A 26802-nucleotide genomic window follows, 5' to 3' on the forward strand; every position below is an offset into this window, starting at 1 on the left:
CATAAAGTCAGTGATAACATTAGACCTTTGCTAATTGGGGCCAAAGTAGAAGGTAAAAGTATTTTAAAAACCCTCAGACATTACAGAAATGATAGTTGCCCTTATTATTATAATTAGATCAATGAAGAAATCTCAACACCTAAGACTGATTAAGTTATGTGATAACCATACCAAGAAAAATCCTTGTCTCATAAATGCAGTTTCATTCACCCACAGCCAATTCTAGTGAACAGAAGATAAACTACAGACCATTTCAAATCACAGATACTGACAAACAGGTTTGCATTTCCATCCATGCCTGTGCTTTATAACACGAGGTAGTTCAGAAGCTCAGACTGACAGGTGGGATAATGAGGACCTAGAAGATAACTCAAAGATGATTAGATTTTATGTACTTGAAAATATATTGTAACAGGACAGGAAGGTGATATCTGAAAATAAATCTCTCTGGTTCTTGATGTAATGCTCCCAGGTAGAATATAAGTATTATCAAAAGTTCCCAAGGTTATTATGTAAGAACTGCTCTCTACTCAAGGCTGTACTATGGAATCTCACAAAGAAATATGTAAGAAACTCAGTGAAATTTTTTTGTCTTCAAAAACCACAAAAAGTATTTCCTCTATTCATCAAATGGTAAAAGCAGGTAACCAACAGTGACACCTCAGGACGCAGCTACTAAGGAAATCTGCATTATAGTTAGGAGATTTGGGCTATTTACTATATCAAGGGGCAGTGGTTTTGATGAAAGCAGTTATTACTGTTTTTGAAAAGGATAATGATATTAAGATTATGCTTAGGGCTTCCTTGGTGGCTCAGTGGTAGAGTCTGCCAGTTAATGCAGGAGACATGGGTTTGATCCCTGGTCCAGGAAGGTCCCACATGCCACCAGACAACAAAGCTTGGTGCACAACTACTGAGCCTGTGCTCTGAAACCCATGTGCCGCTGAAGCCCAAATGCTCTGGAGCCCATGCTCTGTAACAAGAGAAGCCACTAAAATAAGAAACCCATGCACTGCAAGGAGAGAGTAGTCCCTACTCACTGCAACTAGAGAAAAGCCTACACAGCAACAAAGACCCGACACAGCCAACAAATAAATAAAACTTAAGCAAAAGATTGTTTGAAAAATGGCCCTTGTCTTTAAGAGAATAAAATATTTACAGGTGAAATAATAAGTTGCTTCAGAAATACTCTGTGGAGAGGTATAGAAAATACACAACTGTTTAAACACTGATATTGTTGATGCTGAGTGATGGAGATACAAAGGGATTCACTACACTAGCTCATTTTTGTCTATATTTCACATTTTCCAAAGGAAAACGTCATCAAAAAAGACATAAGGAAAAGAAAACACCTGCTTTAGAGTCTAGCTCTAATGCTGCTGACAAACCAGCCTTTGGGGCTTGGGTAAGGGCACGTTTTGATTTCTTAGTCTGTAAGAACACTTGTCATCAGTGTCCCTTCCAGGTCTTATCATGTTAAGTCTTGCACTGGGAATGTGCGATGGATTCATAAGAGCCAGATTATTAAGCTGGTATACCAGCTTCTGCGCAGCAAGCTAAAGTCAATAATGAAAGGCAGAGCAGGTAAAAGACGCATTCTGAAGGCACTGACAGAACAGAAGGTGCAGCTCAGACATGAACCCTGATAGCAGCTAAGTTCACCTTGGTTGACAGCAGAATTGGAGGGTTCCTGCAGAAAGGTTTCACAGCCCACAACAATCAATCAGGGGAGAAGTTCAACAAGAGGGGTGGGAACATCAGGTGCATCTTGTGCTTAGCTGACCTCATATTCTGTGGACACTGCAATACATATGACTACTCATCAGCAGCCATCTTCAAGTGCCAAAGACAATTAGCCACTAGTTTTTACTTTCACAGCCCCCACACTCTGGGCGGTGACTCCTCAACATGAGCCATTTTAATCAATAAACTTGCAGTTCTGCAGCACTTTAGTATGTATCAGTTAAAATTACATAGGCCGTTGCAAGACAAAGATGGCAGAGTAAAAGGACCTTGATCTCATATCCTCTTATGAGCACACCAAAATCACAACAAACAATTATCCATAAAAATGACTGGAATCTACCCAAAAAAGATACTCTACATCCAAACACATAAAGAAGAAACCACGAGATGGTAGGAGGGGTGCACTTATAATACAGTCAAACCTCATACCACCCAGTTGGGCAACCCACAGCCTGCAGAATAATTATATCACAAAAGTTCTCCCACAGGAGTGAGAGCTCTGAGCCCCACATCAGGTTTCCCAGCCAAAAGGTCCAGCACTGAGAGGAGGCGGCCCACAGAGCATTTTACTTTGAAAGCCAGGAAGGCTTGATCGTAGATTGAGGGAAACAAAGGGGACCATGGGAAAGAGACTCAACTCTTGGAGAGCTCAGATAAGATCTTACACACACACTGGAATCCAGGTCAAAAGCACTGATTCCATAGAAGCCTGAGGCAGACCTACCTGCTAGTCTTGAAGGGTTCTCCTAGGGAGGTGGCAGGTGGGAGGCAGTTGTAGTTCTCACTGGGTTCTTAAGCTGGTGGTGGACATAGTGGCAATCTATGTGAACTCCAGCTGAAGGCAAACATCTTGGGTCCCTGACACCAAGATCTGGCCCCACACAACAGCATGTAGGCTCCAGTGCTGGGACACCTTAGGCCAACCAACCAACAAGCCAGAAATACAGCCCAAACTATCAGCAGACAGGCTTACCGAGCCCACAGAAACCTCTGGACATGGCCTTGCCCACCAGAGGGCCAAGACCCAGCTCCACAGACCAGTGGGCAGGCATGAGCCCCTCCTGCCAGAAAGACCGCACAAGCCTCTAACCAGCCTCACACACCATGGGGCAGACATCTGAAGCAAGAAAACTATGATCTTGCAGAACTAAGTCCATAAATATGAGTCAGAAACTACCCTGGGACCAGGCTGGTCCCTGGCCCTTAATGATGAGAGGGGAGTGTACTGCTAGACACGCAGGACAGCCCCCACTGAGGGCCACTTCCCCAAGGTTGAGAAATGTTACTAAACTACTACATACATAAGAAATACAATAGAAATTTAAACAAAATGAGACAGCAAAGGAATATATTCCAGACAAAAGAACAAGATAAAACCTCAGAACAACTAAGTGAAGTGGAGATAATGCAATCTCCCTGAGAAAGAGTTCAGAGTAATGATCATAAAGTTGATCCAAGAACTTTGGAAAAGAATGGATGCAGAGAGAGAAGTTGCAAGAAATTCTCAACAAAGAGTTAGAAAATATAAAGAATAAACAGAGTTGAAGAATATAATAACTGAAATGAAAAGCACACTAGAAGGAATCAACAGCAGAATAAATGAGGCAGAGGAACAAGGAGAGAGAAGAACTGTCTTCTAGTGAGTTAGAAGACAGACTGGTGTAAATCACTGCTGTGGAACAGAATAAGGAAAAATAATGAAAAGAAATGAAGACAGTTTAAGAGACCTCAGGGAAAAATGTCAAATGCATCAACATTTGCATGATAGAGGTCCCAAAAGGAGACGAGGGAGAGAAAGGGCCTGAGAAAATATCTGAAGATATAATAGTGTGGGAAAGGAAATAGTCACCCAAATCCAGGATGCACAGGGCATCCCGTTCAGGGTTAACCCAAGGAGGAACATGCTCAGACACATAATAATCAAACTGACAAAATTTAAAAGAGAAAATATTAAAAACAACAAGGGAAAAGCAACAAATAACATACAAGAAAATCCCCATAAGACTAGCGGCCGTTTTCTTAGGAGAATCTCTGCAGGCCAGAAGGTAGTGGCATGATATATTTAAAATGATGAAAGGGAAAAACCTACAACCAAGAATACTCTACCCAGCAAGACTCTCGTTCAGATTCAATGGGAAGTCAAAGCCTTTACAGACAAGCAAAAGAATTCAGCACCTAAGAGAATTCAGCATTGGCTTTACTACAAATGGTAAAGGAACTTCTCTGCAAAGAAAAGAAAAAAGGCCACAACTAGGAACAAGAATAGTAGGAAACAGGAAAGCTCACCAGTAAAGGCAAACATACAGTAAAGGTAGGAAATCATCCACACACAAATATGGTATCAAAACCAGTAATCATGAGAGGAAAGGAGTATGAATGCAGAATTTTAAAAATATATTTGAAATCAAGAGATCAGCAACTTAATAATGTGTCCATATAGACTTCTATATCAAAATCTCATGGTAACCATAAACAAAAAAATCAGTACTAGATATATACACAAAAAAAGTAACCCAAATACAACATTAAAGATCATCAAATCACAAGACAACAAAGGAGGAAAGAAAGAAAAAAGACCTACAAAAACAGATCCAAAACAATTAACAAAATGGCAATAAGAACATACATATTGATAATTATCTTGAATGTAAATGGATTAAATGCTCCAACTAAAAAGACAAAGAATGGCTGAATGGATACAAAAATCAAGAGATATGCTGTGTATAGGAGACCCACTTCAGAGCTAGACACATACAGACTGAAAGGGGGTAGAAAAAGGTATTCCATGCAAATGGAAATCAAAAGAAAGGTGGAGTAGCAATACTCAAATCAGACAAAACAGACTAAAATGAAGACTGTTACAAGAGACAAAGATGCACCCTACATCATGACCAAGGTAACAAACCAAGAAGATATAACAATTACAAATATATGTGCACCCAAAATAAGAGCACCCCAGTATAAAGCAAATGTTAACATACATAAAAGAAGAAGTTGAGACTAACACAGTAATAGTGGGGGACTTTAACACCCCACTTATATCAGTGGACAGAACATCCAAACAAAATCAATAAGGAAACACAGGCCTTAAAAGCAACATTAGATCAGATGGACTTAAACTGATATTTATACAGCATTCCATCCAAAGTAGCAGAATACACATTCTTTTCAAGTGCACATGGAACATTCTCCAGAATTTATCACATGCTGGGCCACAAAGCAAATCTTGGTAAGTTTAAAAAAACTAAAAATTGTATCAAGCATCTTTTCCAACCATAATGCTATGAGATTAGAAACCAAATTCAAGGGGAAAAAAAATTACAAAAAACCACAGACATGTGGAGGATAAATGATATGCTAGTAAACAACCAATGGATCCCTGAATAAATCAAAAAATATCAGAGCCAAATGAAGATGAAAAAAATGACAATCCAAACCCTATGGGATGCAGCAAAAGCAGTTCTAAGAGAGAAGTTTATAGCAATAAAAACTTACCTCAGAACAAAAGAAAAATCTCAAACAAACAACCCAGTGTTACACCTAAAGCAACTAGAGAAAGAACAAACAAAACCCAAAGTTAGTAGAAAGAAATCAGAACGATCAGAGCAGAAATCAATCAACTAGAACTACAGACTAATAACTGAAAAGATCAATGAAACCAAAAGGTGGTTCTTTGAAAAGGTAAAACAAAAAAACAAAAAAATACCCTGATAAACCTTTAGCCAGACTCATTGAGGGAAAAAAAAGGCCCAAAGGAATAAAATTAAAAATGAAAAAGAAGTTACAACAAACACCATGGAAATACAAAGGACCAAAAGAGACTACCACAAGCAACTATATGCCGATAAAACTGGCAACCTAGAACAAATGAACAAGTTCTTACAATCTTGCAAAACTGAACCAAGAAGAAATAGAAAATATGAACAGACTAATTATAAGTACTGAAATTGAATCTGTGATTTAAAAAAACTCCTAACAAACAGAAGTCCAGGAGTATTAAACATCTATTAAACATTTAGAGAAGAGTTAATAGTTATCCTTCTGAAACTTTTCCAAAAAAATGCAGAGGAAGGAGCACTTCCAAACTAGCTCTGTGAGGCCAGCATCACCTTGCTACCAGAATCAAAGATACCACACAATACCATCTTTCTAGATTCTGGATGCATGTGTTAATATACTCTATTTGTGTTTCTCTGACTTACTTATGGAGAAAGAAGCATCAACATATATACACTATCATGTGTAAGATGGATAGCTGGTGAAAAGCTGCTGTATATTATAGGGAGACCAGTTTGGCGCTGTATAATTGGGAAGGATGGGATGGGGGAGGGGAGGGAGGCTCAGGAGGGAGGGGATACATGTATTATTATGGCTGTTTCGTGTTGCTGTATGGCAGAAACCAACACAAATTATAAAAACTAAAATACAAAAAAGAAAAAAGATACCACACAAAAAGGAAATTATAGCCCAATATCACTCATGATATTGAACCAGACATGGAACAATGGACTGGTTCAAAATTGGGAAAGGAATACATCAAGGTTGTATATTGTCACCCTGCTTATTTAACTTAAATGCAGAGTACACTAGGCAAAATATTGGGCTGGATGAAGCTCAAGCTGGAATCAAGATAGCTGGGCGAAATATCAACAACCTCAGATATGCAGATGACAACCACCTTAATGGCAGAAAGTGAAGAGGAACTAAAGAGCCTCTTGATGAAGGTGAAAGAGGTGAGTGGAAAAAGCTGGCTTAAAGCTCAACATTAAAAAAACTAAGACCATGGCATTCAGTCACATCACGTACTTCATGGCCAAATACATGGGGAAAAAAGGAAAACAGTGACAGACTTTGTTTTGCTGGGCTCTAAAACCACTACAGATGGTGACAGCAGCCATGAAATTAAAAGATGCTTGCTCCCTGGAAGAAAAGCTATGACAAACCTAGAAAGTGTATTAAAAAGCAGAGACATCACTTTGCCCACAAAGGTCCCTCTAGTCAAAACTATGGTGTTTCTAATGGTCATGTACAGATGTGAGAATTGAACCATCAACCTGGAATATTCACTGGAAGGACTGATGCTGATGCTGAAGCTCCAATGCTTTGGCCACCTGATGCAAAGAGCCGACTCACTGGAAAAGACACTGATGCCAGGAAAGACTGAAGGCAGAAGGAGAAGGGGATGACGGAGGATGAGATGGTTGGATGGCATCATCAACTCAATGGACATGAGTCTAAGTGAACTCTGGGAGACAGTGAAGGACAGGGAAGCCTGGCTTGCTGCATTCCATGGAGTTGCAAAGAGTTAGACATGACTGAGCAACTGAACAACAACAACAAATCATTGATGAACACAGATGCAAAAATCCTCAGCAAAATATTGGCAAACTGAATCCAACAATGCATTAAAAGGATCACATATCATGATCAAGTGGGATTTATCACAGGGATTCAAGGATTTTTCAATATACACAGACCAATCAGTGTGATTCACCACATTAACAAATTCAAGAGTGAAAACCTTATGATCATCTCAATCGATGCAGGAAAAGCTTTTGATAAAATTCAACATGCATTTATGATAGAAACTCTCCAGAAAGTGGGCATAGAGGGAACTGACCTCAACATAATAAATATATGGCAAACCCACAGCTAACATCATATTTAATCATTAAAAGGTGAAAGCATTTCCTTTAAGATTAGGAACAAGACAAGGATATTCATTCTCACCACTTTTATTCAACACAGTTTTGAAGTCTTAGCCACAGCAATCAGAGAAGAAAAAGGAAAAAAAAAGCTGTATTGAAAAAGTAATACTATCACTGTCTGCATATGACATGGTACTTTACATAGAAAATCCTAAAGATGCTATCAGAAAACTACTAGAGCTCATCAATAAATTCAGATAAGTTGTAGGATAGAAAATTAATACACAGGAACCTGTTGTATTTCTATATATTAACAATGAAAGATCAGAAAAAGAAAGGAAACAATCAGAAAAAGAAAGGAAACAATCTCATTTACCACTGCAGCACAAAGAATAAAATACCTAGAAGTAAACATATCTAAGGGGGAAAAGAGTAATACCCAGAAAACTGTAAGAAGCTAGTAAAAGAAATTGAAGATGATACAAACAAATGAAAAGACATGCCGTGTTCTTGGACTGGAAGAATACTGTCAAGATGACCATACTACCTAAAGCAATCTACAGATTCAATGAAATCCTTATCAAATTACCAATGGCATTTTTTACAGAACTAGAACAAATTTTAAATTTGCATGGAAGTGCAAAAGATCACAAATAGCCAAAGCAACAGAGACACCAAAGATGGTGGATTAGAAGGATGTGCGCTCGTCTTTTGTGAGAACACCAAAATCACAATTAGCTACTGAACAACCATCAACGGGAGGATGTTAGAACCCGCCAAAAAAAGATACTCCATGTCTAAGAACAATGGAGAAGTGGCAAGAAGACGGTAGGAGGAGCACAATCAGGTTTAAAATCAAACCTCACCCTCCCCAGAGACTTGGAGGACACAAACAAAACCTTGTGCACACCAGGACCCAGGGAAAGGAGCAGTGACCCTCCACAAGAGATGGAGCCAGACCTCCCTATCAGTGTATGAGTGTCTCCTGCAGAGGCACGATGAGCAGTGGCCCACCACAGGGACACAGGCACTAGCAGCAGCAGTCCTGGGAGGCAAGGCACATGGCCTAAGTCCTCTCAGAGGAGGTTGCTATTAGCCCCACCACAGAGCTGCTGGGTGGACAATCCACAAGCTGGAGAACAAACAAAGAAGTTCTTGCACTTTTGTGAAAGTTCTAGGCCCTGCAAGAGACTTCCCAACATGGAGATCCGGCAGAGGGGCAGGGAATCTGACTCTAATGGTCAGCAGGATTTGATGACAGAACTTCCATAGGACCAGGGAAAGAGAGACTCTTGGAGGGCACTGAAAAAGCTTTCTACACACCAGGACCCAGGAGAAAGGAGCAGTGATTCCACAAGTGACTGAGCCAGATTTCCCTATGAGTGTTTGGTAGTCTGCAGCAGATGCATGGGTTTACACTGGCCTGCTGCAGAGTCAAGGGCACTAGTAGCAGCAGTCCTGGGAGGCACAGCATGCTGGTATAAGTCCTTTTGGAGGAGGTTGCCTTTATACCTACCATAGAGTCTATAGCCTATGATAGAGACTACAGACTCTAGGACTGGGCCACCTCAGGCCAAACTACTGGGAGGAAGCACAGTCCCACCCATCAGCAGAAAACTGGATTAAAGTTTTACTTAGCACTGGCCCTGCCCACCAGAGCAAGACCGTTTTCCCTACAGACAGTGCCTCCCATCAGGAAGCTTACACAAGCCTCTTGTCCTCATCCACCAGAGGGCAGACACAATGAAAATCATAATCACAGAAAACCAACCAAAATGATCACATGGATCACAGCCTTGTATAATTCAATGAAACTATGAGCCATGTCATGTAGGGCCACCCAAGATGGGCAGGTCATGGTGCAGAGTTCTGAAAAAAAGTGGTCAACTGGAGAAGGGAATGGCAAACCACTTCAGCATTCTTGCCTGAAGAACCCCATGTCCAGTATGGAAAGACAAAAAGATATGGCACTGAAGGAAGAACCGTTCTGCTGCACCCCCCACCCCACCCCCAGGTAGGTAGGTGTTCAGTATGCTACTGGAGAGGAGTACAGAAAAACTCCAGAAGGAATGAAGAGGCTGAGCCAAAGCAGAAAGGATGCCCACCTGTAGATGTGTCTGGTGGTGAAAGTAAAGTGCGATGCTGTAAAGAACAATATTTCATTGGAAATATTGGGGAATCCAGTATTAGGTCCATGAATCAAGGTAAACTGGAAGTGGTCAACAGGAGATGGCAAGAGTGAACATGGACATTTTAGGAATCAGTGCACTAAAATGGACCGGAATGGGTGAATTTAATTCAGATGACCATTATATCTACTACTGTGTGCAGGAATCCCTTAGAAGGAATGAAGTAGCCCTCATAGTCAACAAGAGTCCAAAATGCAGTACTTGGGTACAATCTCAAAAATGACAGAATGATCTTGGTTCATTCCCAAGGCAAACCGTTCAACATCACAGTAATCCAAGTCTATGCCCCAACCACTAATGCCAAAAAAGCTGAAGATGAATGGTTCTGTGAAGACCTACAAGACCTTCTAGAACTAACACCAAAAAAAGATGTCCTTTTCATTATAGGGAACTGTAATGCAAAAGTAGGAAGTCAAGAGATACCTGGAGTAACAGGCAAGTTTGGCCTTGGAGTACAAAATGAAGCAGGGCAAAGGCTAATAGAGTTTTGCCAAGAGAACACACTGGTCTCAGCAAACACCCTCTTCCAACAGTATAAGAGATGACTCTACACATGTATATGACCAGATGGTCAATACCAAAATCAGATTGAATATATTCTTTGCAGGCAAAGATGGAGAAGTTCTCTCTACATAGCCAGCAAAAACAAGACTGGGAGCTGACTGTAGCTCAGATCATCAGCTCCTTACTGCAAAAATCAGACTTAAATTGAAAAAAGTAGGTAAAACCACTAGGTCACTAAGGTATGACCTAAATCAAATCCCTTATGATTATATGGTAGAAGTGACAAATAGATTCAAGGGATTAGATCTGATAGATTGCCTGAAGAACTATAGATGGAGGTTTGTACCATTGTACAGGAGGTGGTGATCAAAACCATCCCCAAGAAAATGAAATGCAACAAGGAAAAATGGCTCCTTGAGTAGGCCTTACAAATAGCTAAGAAGAGAAGCAAAAGTCAAATGAGAAAAGTAACGATATACCCATCTGAATGCAGAGTTCCAAAGAACAGCAAGGAGAGATAAGAAAGCCTAAAGATAGTTGGACAATGCAAAAAAAATAGAGGTAAACAATAAAATGGGAAAGACTACAGATCTCTTCAACAAAATTAGAGATACCAAGGGAACATTTTATGCAAACATGGGCACAGTAAAGGAGAGAAACATGAGAATCTCACAGAAGCAGAAAAGATTAAGAGAAGGTGGCAAGAATACACAGAAGAACTGTACAAAAAAGGTTTTAATGACCCAGACACAATGGTGTGGTCACTCACCTAGAGCCAGACATCCTGGAGTGTGCAGTCAATTAGGCCACAGGAAGCATTACTACAAAGCTATTGGAGGTGATGGAATTCCAGCTGAGGTATTTCAAATCCTAAAATATGATGCTGTTAAAATGCTGCACACAATATGCCAGCAAATCTGGAAAACTCAGCAGTGGCCACAGGACTGGAAAAGATTTTATTCCTATCCCAAAGAAAGGCAATGCCAAAGAATGTTCAAAACAACCACACTATTGCGCTCATTTCACATGCTAGCTAGGTAATGCTCAAAATCCTTCAAGCTAGGCTTCAACAGTGCATGAACCAAGAACTTCCAGATGTTCAAGCTGGATTTAGGAAAGGCAGAGAAAACAGATCAAACTGTCATCATCCATTGGATCATAGATAAAAGGAATTTCAGAAAAACATATACTTCTACTTCATTTACGACTATGCTAAAGCCTTTGACTGTGTGGATCACAACAAACTTTGGAAAATTCTTCAAGAGATGGGAATACCAGACCCCTTACCTGCCTGCTGACAAACCGGTGTACAGGTCAAGAAGCAATAGTTAGAACCAACATGGTACAATGGACTGGTTCAAAATTGGGCAAGGAGTATCTCAAGGCTGTATATTGTCATTCTGCTTATTTAACTTATATGCACAGTACATCATGTGAAATGCCAGGCTGGATGAATCACAAGCTGGAATCAAGATTGCTAAGAGAAATATCAATTAACCTCAGATATGCCGATTACACTACCCTAACGGCAGAAAGCAAAGAGAGACTAAAGAGCCTCTTGATGAAGGTGAAAGATAAAAGCAAAAAGCTGGTTTAAAACTCAACATTCAAAAAACTAAGATCATGGCATCCAGTCCCATCACTTCATGGCAAATAGATGGAGAAAAGATGGCAACAGTGACAGACTTTATCTCTTTGGGCTCCAAAATCACTGCAGATGGTGACTGCAGCCATGAAATTAGTACTGAATATAGTTCCCATGATTTACAGTAGGACCTTGTTTATCTGTTTTATGTACAGTAGCAAGTAAGTATTGTGTATCTTTACAATTTTGTAACTAAACTGAGATAACCCAATGAATAGCCTACTAACACTTTCCTGGTAACCAAATATGATATGCTAGGTGACAAGGGCTTATAGAACTGGTGACCCAAAGAGTGTCCACTTTCTCTGACCAAGTTATGATAATAAAAGAATCTCTTAAGACCAGGAGAGTTCCTGGGAATGGTGGGAGTTCCAGTGTAGCCCCTGTTAGGTAAGCAGATTGATTGTTGCTACAGCTGTTTAGTTAGCTGGAAGGGCAGTCCTCTATCTGCTGCTGCTAAGTCACTTCAGTCATGTCCGACTCTGTGCGACCCCATAGACGGCAGCCCACCAGGCTCCACCGTCCCTGGGATTCTCCAGGCAAGAATACTGGAGTGGGTTGCCATTTCCTTCTCCAATGCATGAAAGTGAAAAGTGAAAGTGAAGTCGCTCAGTCGTGTCCGACTCTTAGCGACCCCATGGACTGCAGCCTACTAGGCTCCTCCATCCATGGGATTTTCCAGGCAAGAGTACTGGAGTGGGGTGCCATTGCCTTCTCCGGTCCTCTATCTAGGATGCAGTTAGAAAGGGAACATGGCCAGAATGATCATGTGGATCATTCTCAGTGATGCAGTGGGTACCAGTTTACGAAGGTCTGTGGGCACCTTGGTCAGGAGCTTGAATTTTATTCTAAGTCAAGTGAGAATCTGCTGTGGAAATAAGATACATGCATTTCTACATAGCTCCGTTGCTCCTATATATTTATCTCAAATATTTCTGCTGTGTTCACAAACGTGTAGAAGAAACAAGAGGACAGAATGAATAAACAGAAAGATGTTCAGACAAGGGAATTACTAGGTTATGATTCACTTGGAAGGCTAGCATAAAAATTAGTGGAATCTATCTATTTTGGTACTATCAAGGACAGAAGGAGACAAGACGACAGAGTGTGAGGTTTTCATCTTAACCTTGATGAAAGAAACTAAGAAAGCAACCAAAGTGAGACATTTCCGTGTTTTTGTCTCTGCAAACATTTAACCAAAGAGGTTGGACTTAGGGTAAGAAGAATGTTGGAAAAGACAGGTGCTTGGGATGAGGGGTCAAATACAGGGGGGCTGAGATTTCTCAGGGAAGATGAAAAGATGAAAGTGTAGTATCAAGCAAACAGAAGGTCTGTCTCTGTATCAAGGTGTACATCAGAGAAGCATCAGTGTTGAGAGCAACCATTCTGTTCCTGATTGGATTAGATTTTGTGTTTGTTTCCATGAAATTAAAAGACGCTTGCTCCTTATAAGAAAAGCTATGGAAAAACCTAGACGGTATACTGAAAAGCAGAGACATCACTTTGCCCATAAAGGTCCAATTCAGTCAAAACTATGGTTTTTTCATTAGTCATGTATGGATGTGAGAGTTGGACCATAGAGAAGGCTGAGCACAGAAGAACTCATGCTTTTGGAACTGTGGTGCTGGATAAAACTCTTGAGAGTCCCTTGGACAGCAAGGAGATCAAACCAGTCAATCCTAAAGGAAATCAACCCTGAATATTCATCAAAAGGACTGATACTGAAGCCGAAGCTCCAATACTTTGGCCACCTGATGTGATGAGCTGACTCACTGGAAAAGACCCTGATGTTGGGAAAGACTGAAGACAGGAAGAGAAGGGGGCAACAGAGGATGAGATTGTTGGATGGTATCACCAACTCAATGGATATGAGTTTGCTCAAACTCTGGCAGACAGTGAAGGACAGGGAAGCCTGGTGTGCTGCAGTCCATGGGGGTCACATAGACTTAAGACACTACTGAGCGACTGAACAACAACAACAACAAAGATACTGAGAAAGAAACTGGAGCTGAAGGAATCATGCTCCTTGACCACAGTAATCAAAACAGTATTGTGCTGGCACAAAAACAGAAATATAGACCAATGGAATAGAATAGAAAGCCCAGAAATAAACCCACACCTATTGTCAATTAACGTATGATAAAAGGGCAAGAATATACAGTGAAGAAAAAGAGTCTTTTCAACATGTGGTACTGGGAAAACTGGAAAGCTACATAAGAAGGAAACTAGAACAGTATCTAACATCAGACACAAAACTAAACCCCAAATCAATTAAAGACCTAAATATAGAACTGGATGCTATAAAACTCTTAGAGGAAAACATAGATATAACACCCTTGTACCTAAATCGTGACAGAATCTTTTTGGATTCATTTCCAAATGAATAGAATGATGAAAATAAAAACAAATAAACCAATGGGACTTATTTAAAAGCTTTTGGACAGCAAAGGAAACCATAAACAAAATGAAAAGCCAAGCTATAAAATGGGAGAAAACATCTGCAAACCATGCAGCCCCCAAGGTCTTAATATCCAAAATATAGAAACAGCTCATGCAGCCCAATTATAAAATAGGCAAAAGATCTAAACAGATATTTCTCCAAAGAAGACATATAGATGACAAACAGGTACATGAAAAGATGCTCAACACTGCTAATTATTAGAGAACCTCAAATCAAAACTACAATGAGGTATCACTTCATACCATTTAGAATGGCCATCATCCATCAAAAAATCTACAAATAATAAATGCTGGTTGAGAGTATGGATAAAAGGGAGCTCTCTTACACTGCTGGGAATATAAACTGGTACAGCCACTATGGAGAACAATGTGGAGGTTCCTTAGAAAACTAAAAATAGAGCTACATATAATCCTGCAATCCCACTCCTGGGCATATATATGAAGAAAACTAGAATTCAAAAATATAAATGCACCTCAGTATTCATAGAAGCACTATTTACAATAGCCAAGACATGGAAGCAACCTAAGTGTTTATTGACAGATGAACAAATAGAGAAGCTATGGTATATACAGACACACACACAGTGGAATATTATTCACCCATAAAAAGAATTTTAAAATGCCATTTGCAGCAATATGGATGGATCTAGAGATTATCATACTAAATGAAGTAAACCAGACGGAGAAAGATAAATATGTATGATATTGCTTATATGTGGAAGCTCAAAAAAAAAGATATAAACAAACTTGTTTCCTACACATGAAGGGACTCAGACATAGAAAACAAATCTGTGGTTACCAACGGGCAAAATGGGATGGGAGGAGGGATTAACATATACACACTACTATATACAAAATAACCAACAAGGACCTACTGTGTAGCAAAGGAAACTAGTCAACAGTTTATAATAACCTATAAGGGAAGAGAATCTGAAGAGGACTATATGTATATGTATGTGTAACTAAATTGCTGTACTGTACACCTGAATGCCAAATGATATTGTAAATCAACTACATTTAAATAAATTATATACAAATGATAAATAGGTATATTGGCCCTCATATCAATGACAATATGGGTAGAACAAGCATTTAAAGAAAAGAAAATTATGGTTCAGGCTCATAGTAATGCTATAATTAAAACAGAGAACCAGTTGTATTCAATGATCCAGTCTATCTTTTTCCCCATTCCCTAACAGAAACCAACCAAACTGTCTCTCAGCATTTCAGAATTTAAAAGCTAGGTCCTTCCAACTTTCCCTTCGTAGTGTTACTGTCTGGCTTATGTTGCTTTGCAGTCTTATCCTCCATCATAACATGGAACAAGTAGGATAAAAATAATGGAAATGTGTGTTGGCAGATTTTGTTATTAGATGTAAGTTTCATAGAAAAATACCTTGCAACTAAGGAACAAAGCCAAAATTATAAAATTCAATAAACACTTATTCAATGACTACTACAAGCAAGTTAATATATTAGGTCTTATTAATTGAAAGGGCTTTCCTGGTAGCTCAGCTGGTGAAGAATCCACCAGCTGAGACCCCAGTTCAATCCCTGGGTTGAGAAAATCTGCTGCAGGAGGGATAGGCCACCCACTCCAGTATTCCTGGGCTTCCCTGGTGGCTCAGCTGGTAAAGAATCCGCCTGCAATGCAGGAGACCTAGGTTCAATCCCTGGGTTGGGAGGATCCCCTGGAGAAGGGAACGGCTATCCACTCCACACAGACATGGACCTTGATATTAAGCAACTTAAAGTTCTTAGAAGTTACGTTTCACTGTTGGTTTTACATATATCCTCTAACCTCAAATAGTTTATCTGTTATATAAATGCATGCATACACATATGGATACACACATATATACACACACACACATTAATACTTGTAAACGCATGTATATATGTAGAAGGAGAGAATCACCAAGATGTTAACTTATAGATTGTTGCATACCAGGTATGTCTTAAAATATCTGTCAAATACCCCCAGAGAAATAACATTTTCCTATTCCAGAAATTATGTGGAATAGAAAATTCCAAGGTCCTTTCCAGCTTTACCCTATTAATTCACAGAAAATAGAAGTTCTGATAACGTGTTGAGGAGACTGGCATCTAATTTCAAGATTTATTTTCTTTTAAGTTGCTATACTTCATAGGTGGGTATTTAATAAAGCATATCAAAGTTACAAAACCAACCCATTTCACTTTCAGAACCTTAAGTTTTGTCATCAACCTAGTAAACTGATGTAAAAGCTTCGTTAAGAGAGAGATGTAATTTGTGCTCTTCGAGAGTGTTCAATAGACTAAAAATTCAATTTTCTCTTGTAACCAGAGATGATTCTTACGTCAAGGACTGATCCAGAGAGATCAGCTCGTTCAAGATTTGCACAGCAGAGATTGGCGTGGGCAAGATTGCAGCGACTTAAATTGGCCATTTTGAAGTTAATGTATCGCAGGTCCAATCGAGAAAGATCAGCACCACTGAAGTTTAAACCCTAAAATTAAAAAACAGAAATGGTCACAAGATATAAACCATCTGTTGTATTAAATTTAATCACAATAGTTAAGCACCGTGGTTTATAGAAGTAATTGGCAGTTCAGTCACTTGGAGTCTATTACAAAACATGATCAAATGGAACTCAGATATATAAAATCAGCAGAAGTTGCTAAAAAGATAGCATGCTGGTCATGCACCTGTTGATCACTATTTTTAATAAATTGTACTTATTTTATTAATTCTATAATTCAAGAACATTATATTGTTAAAAGTGAGTATTGCAGTTTTTAAAATCATTATTGCTATAACACATAAAAATATAAGTATCTTCCACTGCCACTGACTGTCCATACATAACAGCTGTACAAATAATTGACTTTTTAATTGTTGCAATTTCTATGCATTACCAAAAACTGCTGTATGAGGCATAATTAAACAGTAAAAGACTATTACATCTCTTTTTTATGCTAACCATTTTGGGACTAACTCAATGCTATGACCGATAATTAAAATATATCTTGCATGAAAAAAGAAAATAAGGCAAGAAAAAAATTCCTAGAAGAATTTAAACTTCCCTCACAGACTTGCTGACACAAATAACTCATGTAAAATCTGTTTCAACTACCTGGCAACGCAATTCTGATTTGGTTGGAGTGGCGAGCAGAAACCGGACAAATTCCTTTCGAGATATGGGTGAATGATCCTCTGGTGGTTGTGAATTCTTGAAGACATATTGACAAATTAGTGGAGAATTCTGGGAGACAGTTACAATAAATATATTATTTGGCTAACGTAAAAAGAAACTTACCTTTATTGCCACTTCCAGGTGTTCAATCAATGAGTCAATACCAAAAAATCTCGCTTCTTCTAACACACCTATCATAACAAAAACAATTTGACTTTTATAGAATACTATTTATCTCAATAATCCTTTATAAAGGATTCTATAAAGTTAAATTCTCACAAGTGAAAAACAAGTTTTGCTGTCATTGCTCAGTGTCTGACTCTTTGTGACCCCATGGACTGTAGCCCACCAGGCTCCTCTATAGGAAAGAAACTGGAGTAGGTTGCCATTTCCTTCTCCAGTGGATCTTGCTGGACAAGGGATTGAATCCACGTCTCCTGCACTGGCAGGCAGATTCTTTACCACTGAATCATCAGGGAAGCCTTGAAATACAAGTAGGCTATCCCACTTTATACAAGAAAAATAACTAATGTTTAGAACATATGTATAACACTTAAAAATATCTGTAAATAAAGAAGCTTTCTAAATAGTTTATATACAGCAAAAGAAAAAAACAGAAAACAAATGAATCAGAAAGGAAGCTTTCCATATTACAAAATTATTTCAGAAAATTACCTTAAATAAGCCATAGGCCAAAAATCCAAATTATCACACATTCCTAAAATATTCACACATTCCTAAAATATTATTAAACCCAATAATAAATGGTTAGCTCACCTAATCTTAATACTTCATTGACTTTTTCAGTGAAGCAGATCAGAATAAGTTTGTCACAATATCTTTTACTTACTGAATCAAAAAATTATAGAAATAAATAAAAGCAAGCCAGTTTCAAAACAAAAGTCAGAAGCATAATTTAGAAACTGTTATAGGAGAATCAATTTTTAAAAAGGGATTTCTAGGGGACTCCAATCAGGATGGCAGAATAGAATGACATGGAGCTCACTCTCTCCAATAAGCCTATTAAAAATTCACCTACATCTTGAAAAGTTCTGACAGAACTCTTGGAATGCTGGTAGAATATCCCAAACACCCCAAATTACATGAAAGATCTCCACATAACCAGGTAGGACCAGAAAAAAAAAAGAAAAAGAAATTGGGATGGTACTCGCCAGCCTGGGAGGAAGTTGTGAAAGAGGAAAGGATCCTAATCCTGAGATCAGCTGGGACCGAATCAGATTGGGTGATACTAGCCTCTAAAGCTCGCTTTCTGTCCCAGCTGATCTCCCCACCTGTGAAGAAGCTTCCGAGGATGTAGGAAGTTTTCCTCTTTCACAACTTCCTCCCAGGCATGCAAGTTTCATCCCAAAATGAAGCAGGGCAAAGGGCAACAGTTTTGCCACAGCAAACACCCTCTTCCAACAAAGCAAGAGAAGAGGCTACACATGGACATCATCACCACATGGTCAATACTGAAATCAGATTGATTATATTCTTTGTAGCCAAAGATGGAGTAGCTCTGTACAGGGAGCAAAAACAAGACCTGGTGCTGACTGTGGCTCAGATCATGAGCTCCTTATTGCAAAATTCAGACTTAAAATGAAGAAAGTAGGCAAAACCACAAGGTCCCTCAGGTATGACCTAAATCAAATCCTCATGATGTAAATCCCTCATACTGTAGAAGTGACAAATAGATTCAAAGGATTAGATCTGATAGAGTGCCTGAAGAACTATGGACAGAGATTTATAACACTGCACAGGAGGTGGTGACAAAGTAGGTGGTTGTCTAAGTAGGCCTTACAAATAGCTGAGAAAATAAGAGAAACAAAAGGCAAAGGAGAAAAGGAAAGATATACCCACCTGAACGCAGAGTTCCAAAGAACAGCAAGGAGAGAGAAGAAAAACTTCCTAAGTGAATACTCCAAAGAAATAGAGGCAAACAACAGAATGGTAAAGACTAGAGATCTTTTTAAGAAAATTAGAGATATCAAGGGAACATTTTATGCAAAAATGGGCACAATAAAAGACAGAAATGGTATGGACCTAACAGAAGCAGGAGATATTAAGAAGAGGTGGCAAAAAAACACAGAACTGTACTAAAAAGGTCTTAAACACCAGATAATCATGATCATGTGGTTACTCATTTAGAGTCAATATCCTGGAGTGTGAAGTCAAGTGGGCCTTAGGAAGCATTACTATGAACAAAGCTAGTGGACATGATGTAATTCCAGCTGAGCTATTTCAAATCCTAAAAGATGATGCTGTGAAAGTGTCGCACTCAATATGCCAGCAAATTTGGAAAACTCAGCAGTGGCCACAGGACTAGAAAAGTTCAATTTTCATGCCAATCACAAAGAAGGACAATGCCAAAGAATGTTCACACTACCACACAACTGCGCGCATTTCACATGCTAGCAAGGTAATGCTCAAACTCCTTCAAGCTAGGCTTCAAAAATATCTGAACTGAGAAATTCCAGATGTACAAGCTGGATTTAGGAAAGGCAAAGGAACCAGAAGTCAAGTTGCCAACATCTGCTGGATCAGAGAAAAAGCAAAAGAATTCGAGACAAACATCTACTTCTGTTTCACTGACTGTGCTAAAGCCTTTGACTGTGTGGATCACAGCAAACTGTGGAAAATTCTTAAAAAGATGGGAATACCAGACCACCTGACCTGCCACCTGAGAAATGTGTATGCACGCCAAGAAACAACAGTTAAAACTGGACATGGAATGATGGATTGTTTCAACCTTGGGAAAGGAGTACATCAAGGCTGTATACTGTCACCCTGCTTATTTAACTTATGTGCATTCATGCTTATTTAACTTATTTCGCATTCATGCGAAATGCCAGGCTGGATGAATTCCAAGCTGGAATCAACATTTCTGGGAGAAATATCAATAACCTCAAATATGTAGGTAACATCACCCTAATGGCAGAAAGTGAAGAGGAGCTAAAAAGCCTCTTGATGAAGGTGAAAACTACATTCAAAAAACTAAGATCATGGCATCTGGTTCCCTCACTTCATGGCAAATAGATGGGGAAAAAAGGAAACAGTGAAAGACTTTATTTTGGGGGCTCCAAAATCACTGTGGATGGTGACCATAGCCATGAAATTAAAAGACACTTGCTCCTTGGAAGAAAAGCTATGAGAAACTAAGTGTAGTAAAAAAGCAGAGACAGCACTTTGCCAACAAAGGGCTGTATGGCCAAAGGTACGGTTTTTCCAATAGTCATGGACGGATTGAAAGTTGGACCATAAAGAAGGCTGAGCACCAAAGAATTGATGCTTTGGAATTGTGGTGCTAGAGTAGACTAATGAGAGTCCCTTGGACAGCAAGGAGATCAAGTCAGTCAATTCTAAAGGAAATAAATCAACCCTGAATATGCATTGGAAGGACTGATGCTGATGCTCCAATACTTTGGCCATTTGATGCGGATACAACTCATTGGAAAAGATCCTGATGCTAGGAATCATTGAGAGCAGGAGAAGAAGGGGACGACAGAGGATGAGATGGTTGGATGGCATTACCAACTCAATGCACACAAGTTTGAGCAAACTCTGGGAGACAGTGAAAGACAGGGAAGCCTGGCTTGTTGCAGTCCATGGGATCACAAAGAGACAGACAGACTTAGCAACTGACTAACAACAACAGAGGCTCAGAGAAGTGTGAGGCACACATTTATGGTGAAAGCTGTTCAAAACATGGGCATAGAAAGAACCTACCTTAACATAATAAAGGCCATTTATAACAAACCCACAGCAAACATAATCTTAACAGTGAAAACTGAAAGCATGCTCTCTAGGATCAGGAAGAAGACAAGGGTGCCCATTCTAACCACTATTATACAACATAGTTTTGAAAGTCCTAGCTAAGGCAATCAGAGAAGGAAGAGAAGTAAAAGGAATCCAGATTGGAAAGGAAGAAGAAAAACTCACTATTTGCAGATGACATTTATACTGTGCATGAAAAACCCTAAAGATACTATCACAATATCACAAATTTACTAGAGCTAATCAGTGAATTTATTAAAATCACAGGATAAAAAAATCAATGCATAGCAATCACTTGAATTCCTATACACTAGCAATGAAAAATCAGAAAGAGAAATTAAGAATTAAACACATTTACCATTGCAACAAAAATAATAAAATACCTTGTCTCTAAGGAGACAAAAATTGGATTAAAGATTTACTGAGCATGGCCCTGCCCATCAGAACAAGACCCAGTTTCCCCCTCAGGTCAGTCTCTCCCATCAGGAAGCGTCCATAAGCCTCTTATCCTTCTCCAACAGAGGGCAGAGACTGAAAACCACAGTCACAGAAAACTAACCAATCTGATCACATGGACAACAGGCTTGTCTAACTCAATGAAACTATGAGCCATGCCATGTAGGGCCACCCAAGATGGATGGGTACAGTGGAGAGTTCTGACAAGATGTGGTCCACTGGAGAAGGGAGTGGTGAACCACTTCAGTATTCTTGCCTTGAGAATCCCATGAACAGTATGAAAATGCAAAAAGATAGGACACTGAAAGATGAACTCCCCAGGTCAGTAGATGCCCAATATGCTACTGGAGATCAGTGGGGAAATGACTCCAGAAAGAATGAAGAGACAGAGCCAAAGCAAAAACACCACCCAGTTGTGGATGTGACTGGTGACAGAAGCAAAGTCCAATGCTGTAAAAAGCAGTATGGCAGAGGAACCTGGAATGTTAGGTCCACGAATACAGGCAAATTGGAAGTGGTCAAACAGGAGATGGCAAGAGTGAACATCAACATTTTAGGAATCAGTGAACTAAAATGGACTGGAATGGGTGAATTTAACTCAGATGACCATTATATCTACTACTGTGGGCAAGAATCCTTTAGAAAAAAACAGAGTAGCCCTCACAGTCAACCAAAGAGTCTGAAATGCAGTACTTGGATGCGATCTCAAAAGCAACAGAATAATCTCTGTTCATTTCCAAGACAAACCATTCAATATCACAGTAATCCAAGTCTATGCCCTGACCAAGAATGCTGAAGTTGAATGGTGCTATGAAGACCTACAAGACCTTCTAGAACTAACACCCAAAAAAGATGTCCTTTTCATTATAGGGGATTGGAATGCAAAAGTAGGAAGTCAAGAAACACCTGGCATAACAGGCAAATTTGGCCTAGGAGTACAGAATGAAGCAGGGCAAAGGCTAATAGAGTTCTGCCAAGAGAACGCACTGGTCATAGCAAACACCCTCTTCCAACAACACAAGAGAAGACTCTACACATGGACATCACCAGATGGTCGACACCGAAATTAGATTGATTATATTCCTTGCAGCCAAAGATGGAGAAGCTGTATACAGTCAGCAAAAACAAGACCGGGAGCAGACTGTGGCTCAGATCATGAACTCCTTATTGCCAAATTCATACCTAAATTGAAGAAAGTTGGGGAAACGACTTGACCATTCAGGTATGACCTAAGTGAAATCCCTTATGACTATACAGTGGAAGTGACAAATAGATTCAAGGGATTAGATCTGATAGAGTGCCTGAAGAACTACGGACAGAGGTTCACAACACTGTACAGGAGACAGGAATCAAGACGATCCCCAAGAAAAAGAAATGCAGAAAGGCAAAATGGCTGTCTGAGGAGGCCTTACACAAATATCTGTGAAAAGATGAGAAGCAAAAAGCAAAGGAGAAAAGGAAAGATATACCCATTTGAATGCAGAGTTCCAAAAAAATAGCAAAGAAAGATAAGAAAGCATTCCTCAGTGATCAGTGCAAAGAAATAGAGGAAAACAATCAAATGGGAAAGACTAGAGATCTCTTCGAGAAAATTAGAGATACCAAGGGAACTTTTCACGCAAAGATGGGCACAATAAAGGACAGAAATGGTATGGACCTAACAGAAGCAGCAGATATTAAGAAGTGGCAAGAATACACAGAAGAACTATACAAAAAAGATCTTCATGACCCAGATTATCACGATGGTGTGATCACTCACCTAGAGCCAGACATCCTGCAATGTGAAGTCAAATGGGCCTTAGGAAGCATCACTACTAACAAAGCTAGTGGAGGTGATGGAATTCTAGTTGAGCTATTTCAAATCCTAAAAGATGATGCTGTCAAAGTGCTGCACTCAATATGCAAGCAAATCTGGAAAAGTCAGCAGTGGCCACAGGACTGGAAAAGGTCAGTTTTCATTCCAATCCCAAAGAAAGGCAATGCCAAAGAATGCTCAAACTACTGCACAACTGCACTCATCTCACACGCTAGCAAAGTAATACTCAAAATTCTCCAAGCCAGGCTTCAACGGTACATGAACCATGAACTTCCAGATGTTCAAGCTGGATTTAGAAAAGGCAGAGGAACAAGAGATCAAATTGCCAACATCCGCTGGATCATCAGAAGAGCAAGAGAGTTCCAGAAAAATATCTACTTCTGCTTTATTGACTATGCCAAAGCCTTTGACTGTGTGGATCACAATAAACTGGAAAATTCTTAAAAACACGGGAATACCAGACCACCTGATCTGCCTCTTGAGATATCTGTATGAAGCTCAGGAAGCAACAGTTAGAACTGGACACGGAACAATGGACTGGTTCAAAATTGGGAAAGGAGTACGTCAAGGTTATATATTGTCACCTTGCTTATTTAACTTCTATGCAGAGTATATCATGTGAAAGTCGGGCTGGATGAAGCACAAGCTGGAATCAAGATTGCTGGGAGAAATATCAATAACCTCAGATATGCAGATGACACCACCCTAATGCCAGAAAGCGAAGAAGAACTAAAGAGCCTCTTGATGAAAGTGAAAGAGGAGAGTGAAAAAGTTGGCTTAAAATTCTACATTCAGAAACCTAAGATCATGGCATCTGGTCCCATGACTTCATGGCAAATAGATGGGGAAACAATGGAAACAGTGACAGATTTTATTTGGGGGGGCTCCAAAATCATTGCAGATGGTGACTGCAGCCATGAAATTAAAAGACACTTGCTCCTTGGAGGAAAAGTTATGACCAACCTAGACATCATATTAAAAAGCAGAGACGTTACTTTGTCAACAAAGGTCCGTCTAGTCAAGGCTATGGTTTTCCCAGTAGTCATGTATGGATGTGAGAGTTGGACTATAAAGAAAGCTGAGCACTGAAGAATTGATGATTTTGAACTGTGGTGTTGGAGAAAACTCTTGAGAGTCCCTTGGATTACAAGGAGATCCAACCAGTCCATCCTAAAGGAAATCAGTCCTGAATATTCATTAGAAGGACTGATGCTGAAGCTGAGACTCCAGTGTTGGCCACCTGATGCGAAGAACTGATCTGAAAAGATGCTGATGCTGGGAAAGAGTGAAGGCAGAAAGAGAAGGGGACGACAGAGGATGAGATGGTTGGATGGCATCGCTGCCTCAATGGACATGAGTTTAAACAAGCTCTGTGATTTGGTGATGGACAGGGAGCCCTGGTGTGCTGCAGTCCATAGGGTCACAAGGAGTTAGACACAACTGAGTGACTGAACAGAACTGAATGAGACAAAAGAGCTGTATACAGAAAACTATAAGACACTGATGAAAAAAATCAAAGATGACATAAACAGATGTAGAAATATTCCATGCTCCTGGGTTGGTAGAATCAAGACTGTGAAAATTACTATACTAACAGACGCAATCTACAGATTCAATGCAATCCCTTTCAAATTATGAATGGCATTTTTCACAGAACTAGAACAAAAAATTTCACATTCGTATGGAAACACAAAAGACCCTGAATAGCCAAAGCAATCTTAAGCAAGAAGAATGGAGCTGGAGGAATCAACTTACTTTATTTCAGGTACCCTACAAAAGTACAGTATTAGAGAGTATGGTACTGACACAAAAACAGAAATATAGACAAATGGAACAAGACAGAAAGCCCAGGGATAAACCCACGCATGACTGACACCTTATCTTTGACAAAGGAGGAAGTATATACAATGGGCAAAGTCTCAATAAGTGGTACTGGGACAACTGAACCAACTACGTGTAAAAGAATCAAATTAGAACACTTCCTAACACCACACACAAAGATCAATTCAAAATGGATTAAAGACCTAAATATAAGATCAGAAACTATAAAACTATTAGAGGAAAACACAGGCAGAATGTTGTATGACATAACTCATAGCAAGATCCTTTATGATCCACCTCCTAGAATAAGAAAAATTAAAACGAAAATGAACAAGTGGGACCTAATGAAACTTAAAAGCTTTTGCACAGCAAGGAAAACTATAAATAAGGTAAAAAAGACAATCCTGAGAGTGGGAGAAAACAGCAAACAAAACAAGTGCTGCTGCTGCTAAGTTGTGTCAGTTTTGTCCAACTCTGTGCGACCCCATAGACAGCAGCCCAACAGGCTCCTCTGTCCCTGGGATTCTCCAGGTAAGAATACTGGAGTGGGTTGCCTTTTCCTTCTCCAGTGCATGAAAGTGAAAAGTGCAAGTGAAGCCGCTCAGTTGTGTCCAACTCTCCGCGACCCCATGGACTGCAGCCCACCAGGCTCCTCCGTCCACGGGATTCTCCAGGCAAGAGTACTGGAGTGGGTTGCCATTGCCTTCTCCACGAAAAGGCTTAAATCTCCAAAATATGCAACAGCTCATACATCTCAGTGTATACATATTGATGTATGTATGTACATATACATACCAAAACATAGCTCAACTTTCAATATTGTAAAGCAATTATCCTTTAATTAAAAATAAATACATTTTTTAAAAGATAAAGAGAGGATTCAAGAGGCATCAAGAGCAAAAATAAAGCATGATTTCTCTACAGAAATGATGCAGGCCACAAGGGAGTGCCAAGATATATTTAAGGTCCTAAAAGGGAAAAATCTGCAACCTAGGATATGCTACCAATCAAGACTATCATTTACAATAGAAGGCAGAATAACGAATTTCTCAGACAAGCAAAAACTAACAAAACATATCAATACTAACTGGAAAAGGCCCTGATGATGGGAAAGACTGAGGGCATGAAGTGAAGGGGGCGACAGGATGAGATGATTGGATGGCATCAGTGACTCAATGGACATGAGTTTGACCAACCTCCAGGATATAATGAAGGACAGGGAAAAGCTGGTGTGCTGTAGTTCATGGGGTCGAAAAGAGTCAAACATGACTTAGTGAATAAACAACAAGAAGAACAAAATGTATCCTAAAAGAAATATTGAAAGGTCTTCTATAAATAGAAGGGAAGCAAGAATATGCAAGAAAGAAAAAACATCACAATTGGAAATTAAATCACTTACCAAATTTTTTGAAAATGATAACTACGAGGAATAGCAATAAATGTGAAGATGTAAAAGAAGAAATCAAAATCATAAATGTGGGAGAAGTGAAGAAAATGTAGATTTTTTGTGTGTAATGTGTTTGAGATTATGACAATCAGTCTAAAGGAAGTACATAGAAGGTTAACA

The 26802-nt window shown here is 39.4% G+C and overlaps 1 protein-coding gene across 3 annotated transcripts in view; it reads right to left on the reverse strand.

Moving 5' to 3' along the window:
- Window positions 1-26802, reverse strand: part of KCTD9 (potassium channel tetramerization domain containing 9) — an 86993-nt gene that overhangs the window by 6639 nt on the left and 53552 nt on the right. For all 3 annotated transcript variants that reach the window (XM_081516648.1, XM_081516638.1, XM_081516659.1), the window contains exons 7-9: window positions 17492-17559; window positions 17309-17404; window positions 16532-16681 (exon numbers count right to left, since the gene is read on the reverse strand). In XM_081516648.1, coding sequence (XP_081372774.1) covers window positions 16532-16681; window positions 17309-17404; window positions 17492-17559 — 314 coding nt within the window. The remainder of the gene's footprint in view (window positions 1-16531; window positions 16682-17308; window positions 17405-17491; window positions 17560-26802) is intronic.

This window comes from Giraffa tippelskirchi, chromosome 1 (assembly GCF_054371585.1).
Source record: "Giraffa tippelskirchi isolate mGirTip1 chromosome 1, T2T-mGirTip1v1.2.pri, whole genome shotgun sequence".
Lineage (NCBI taxonomy): Eukaryota > Metazoa > Chordata > Mammalia > Artiodactyla > Giraffidae > Giraffa > Giraffa tippelskirchi.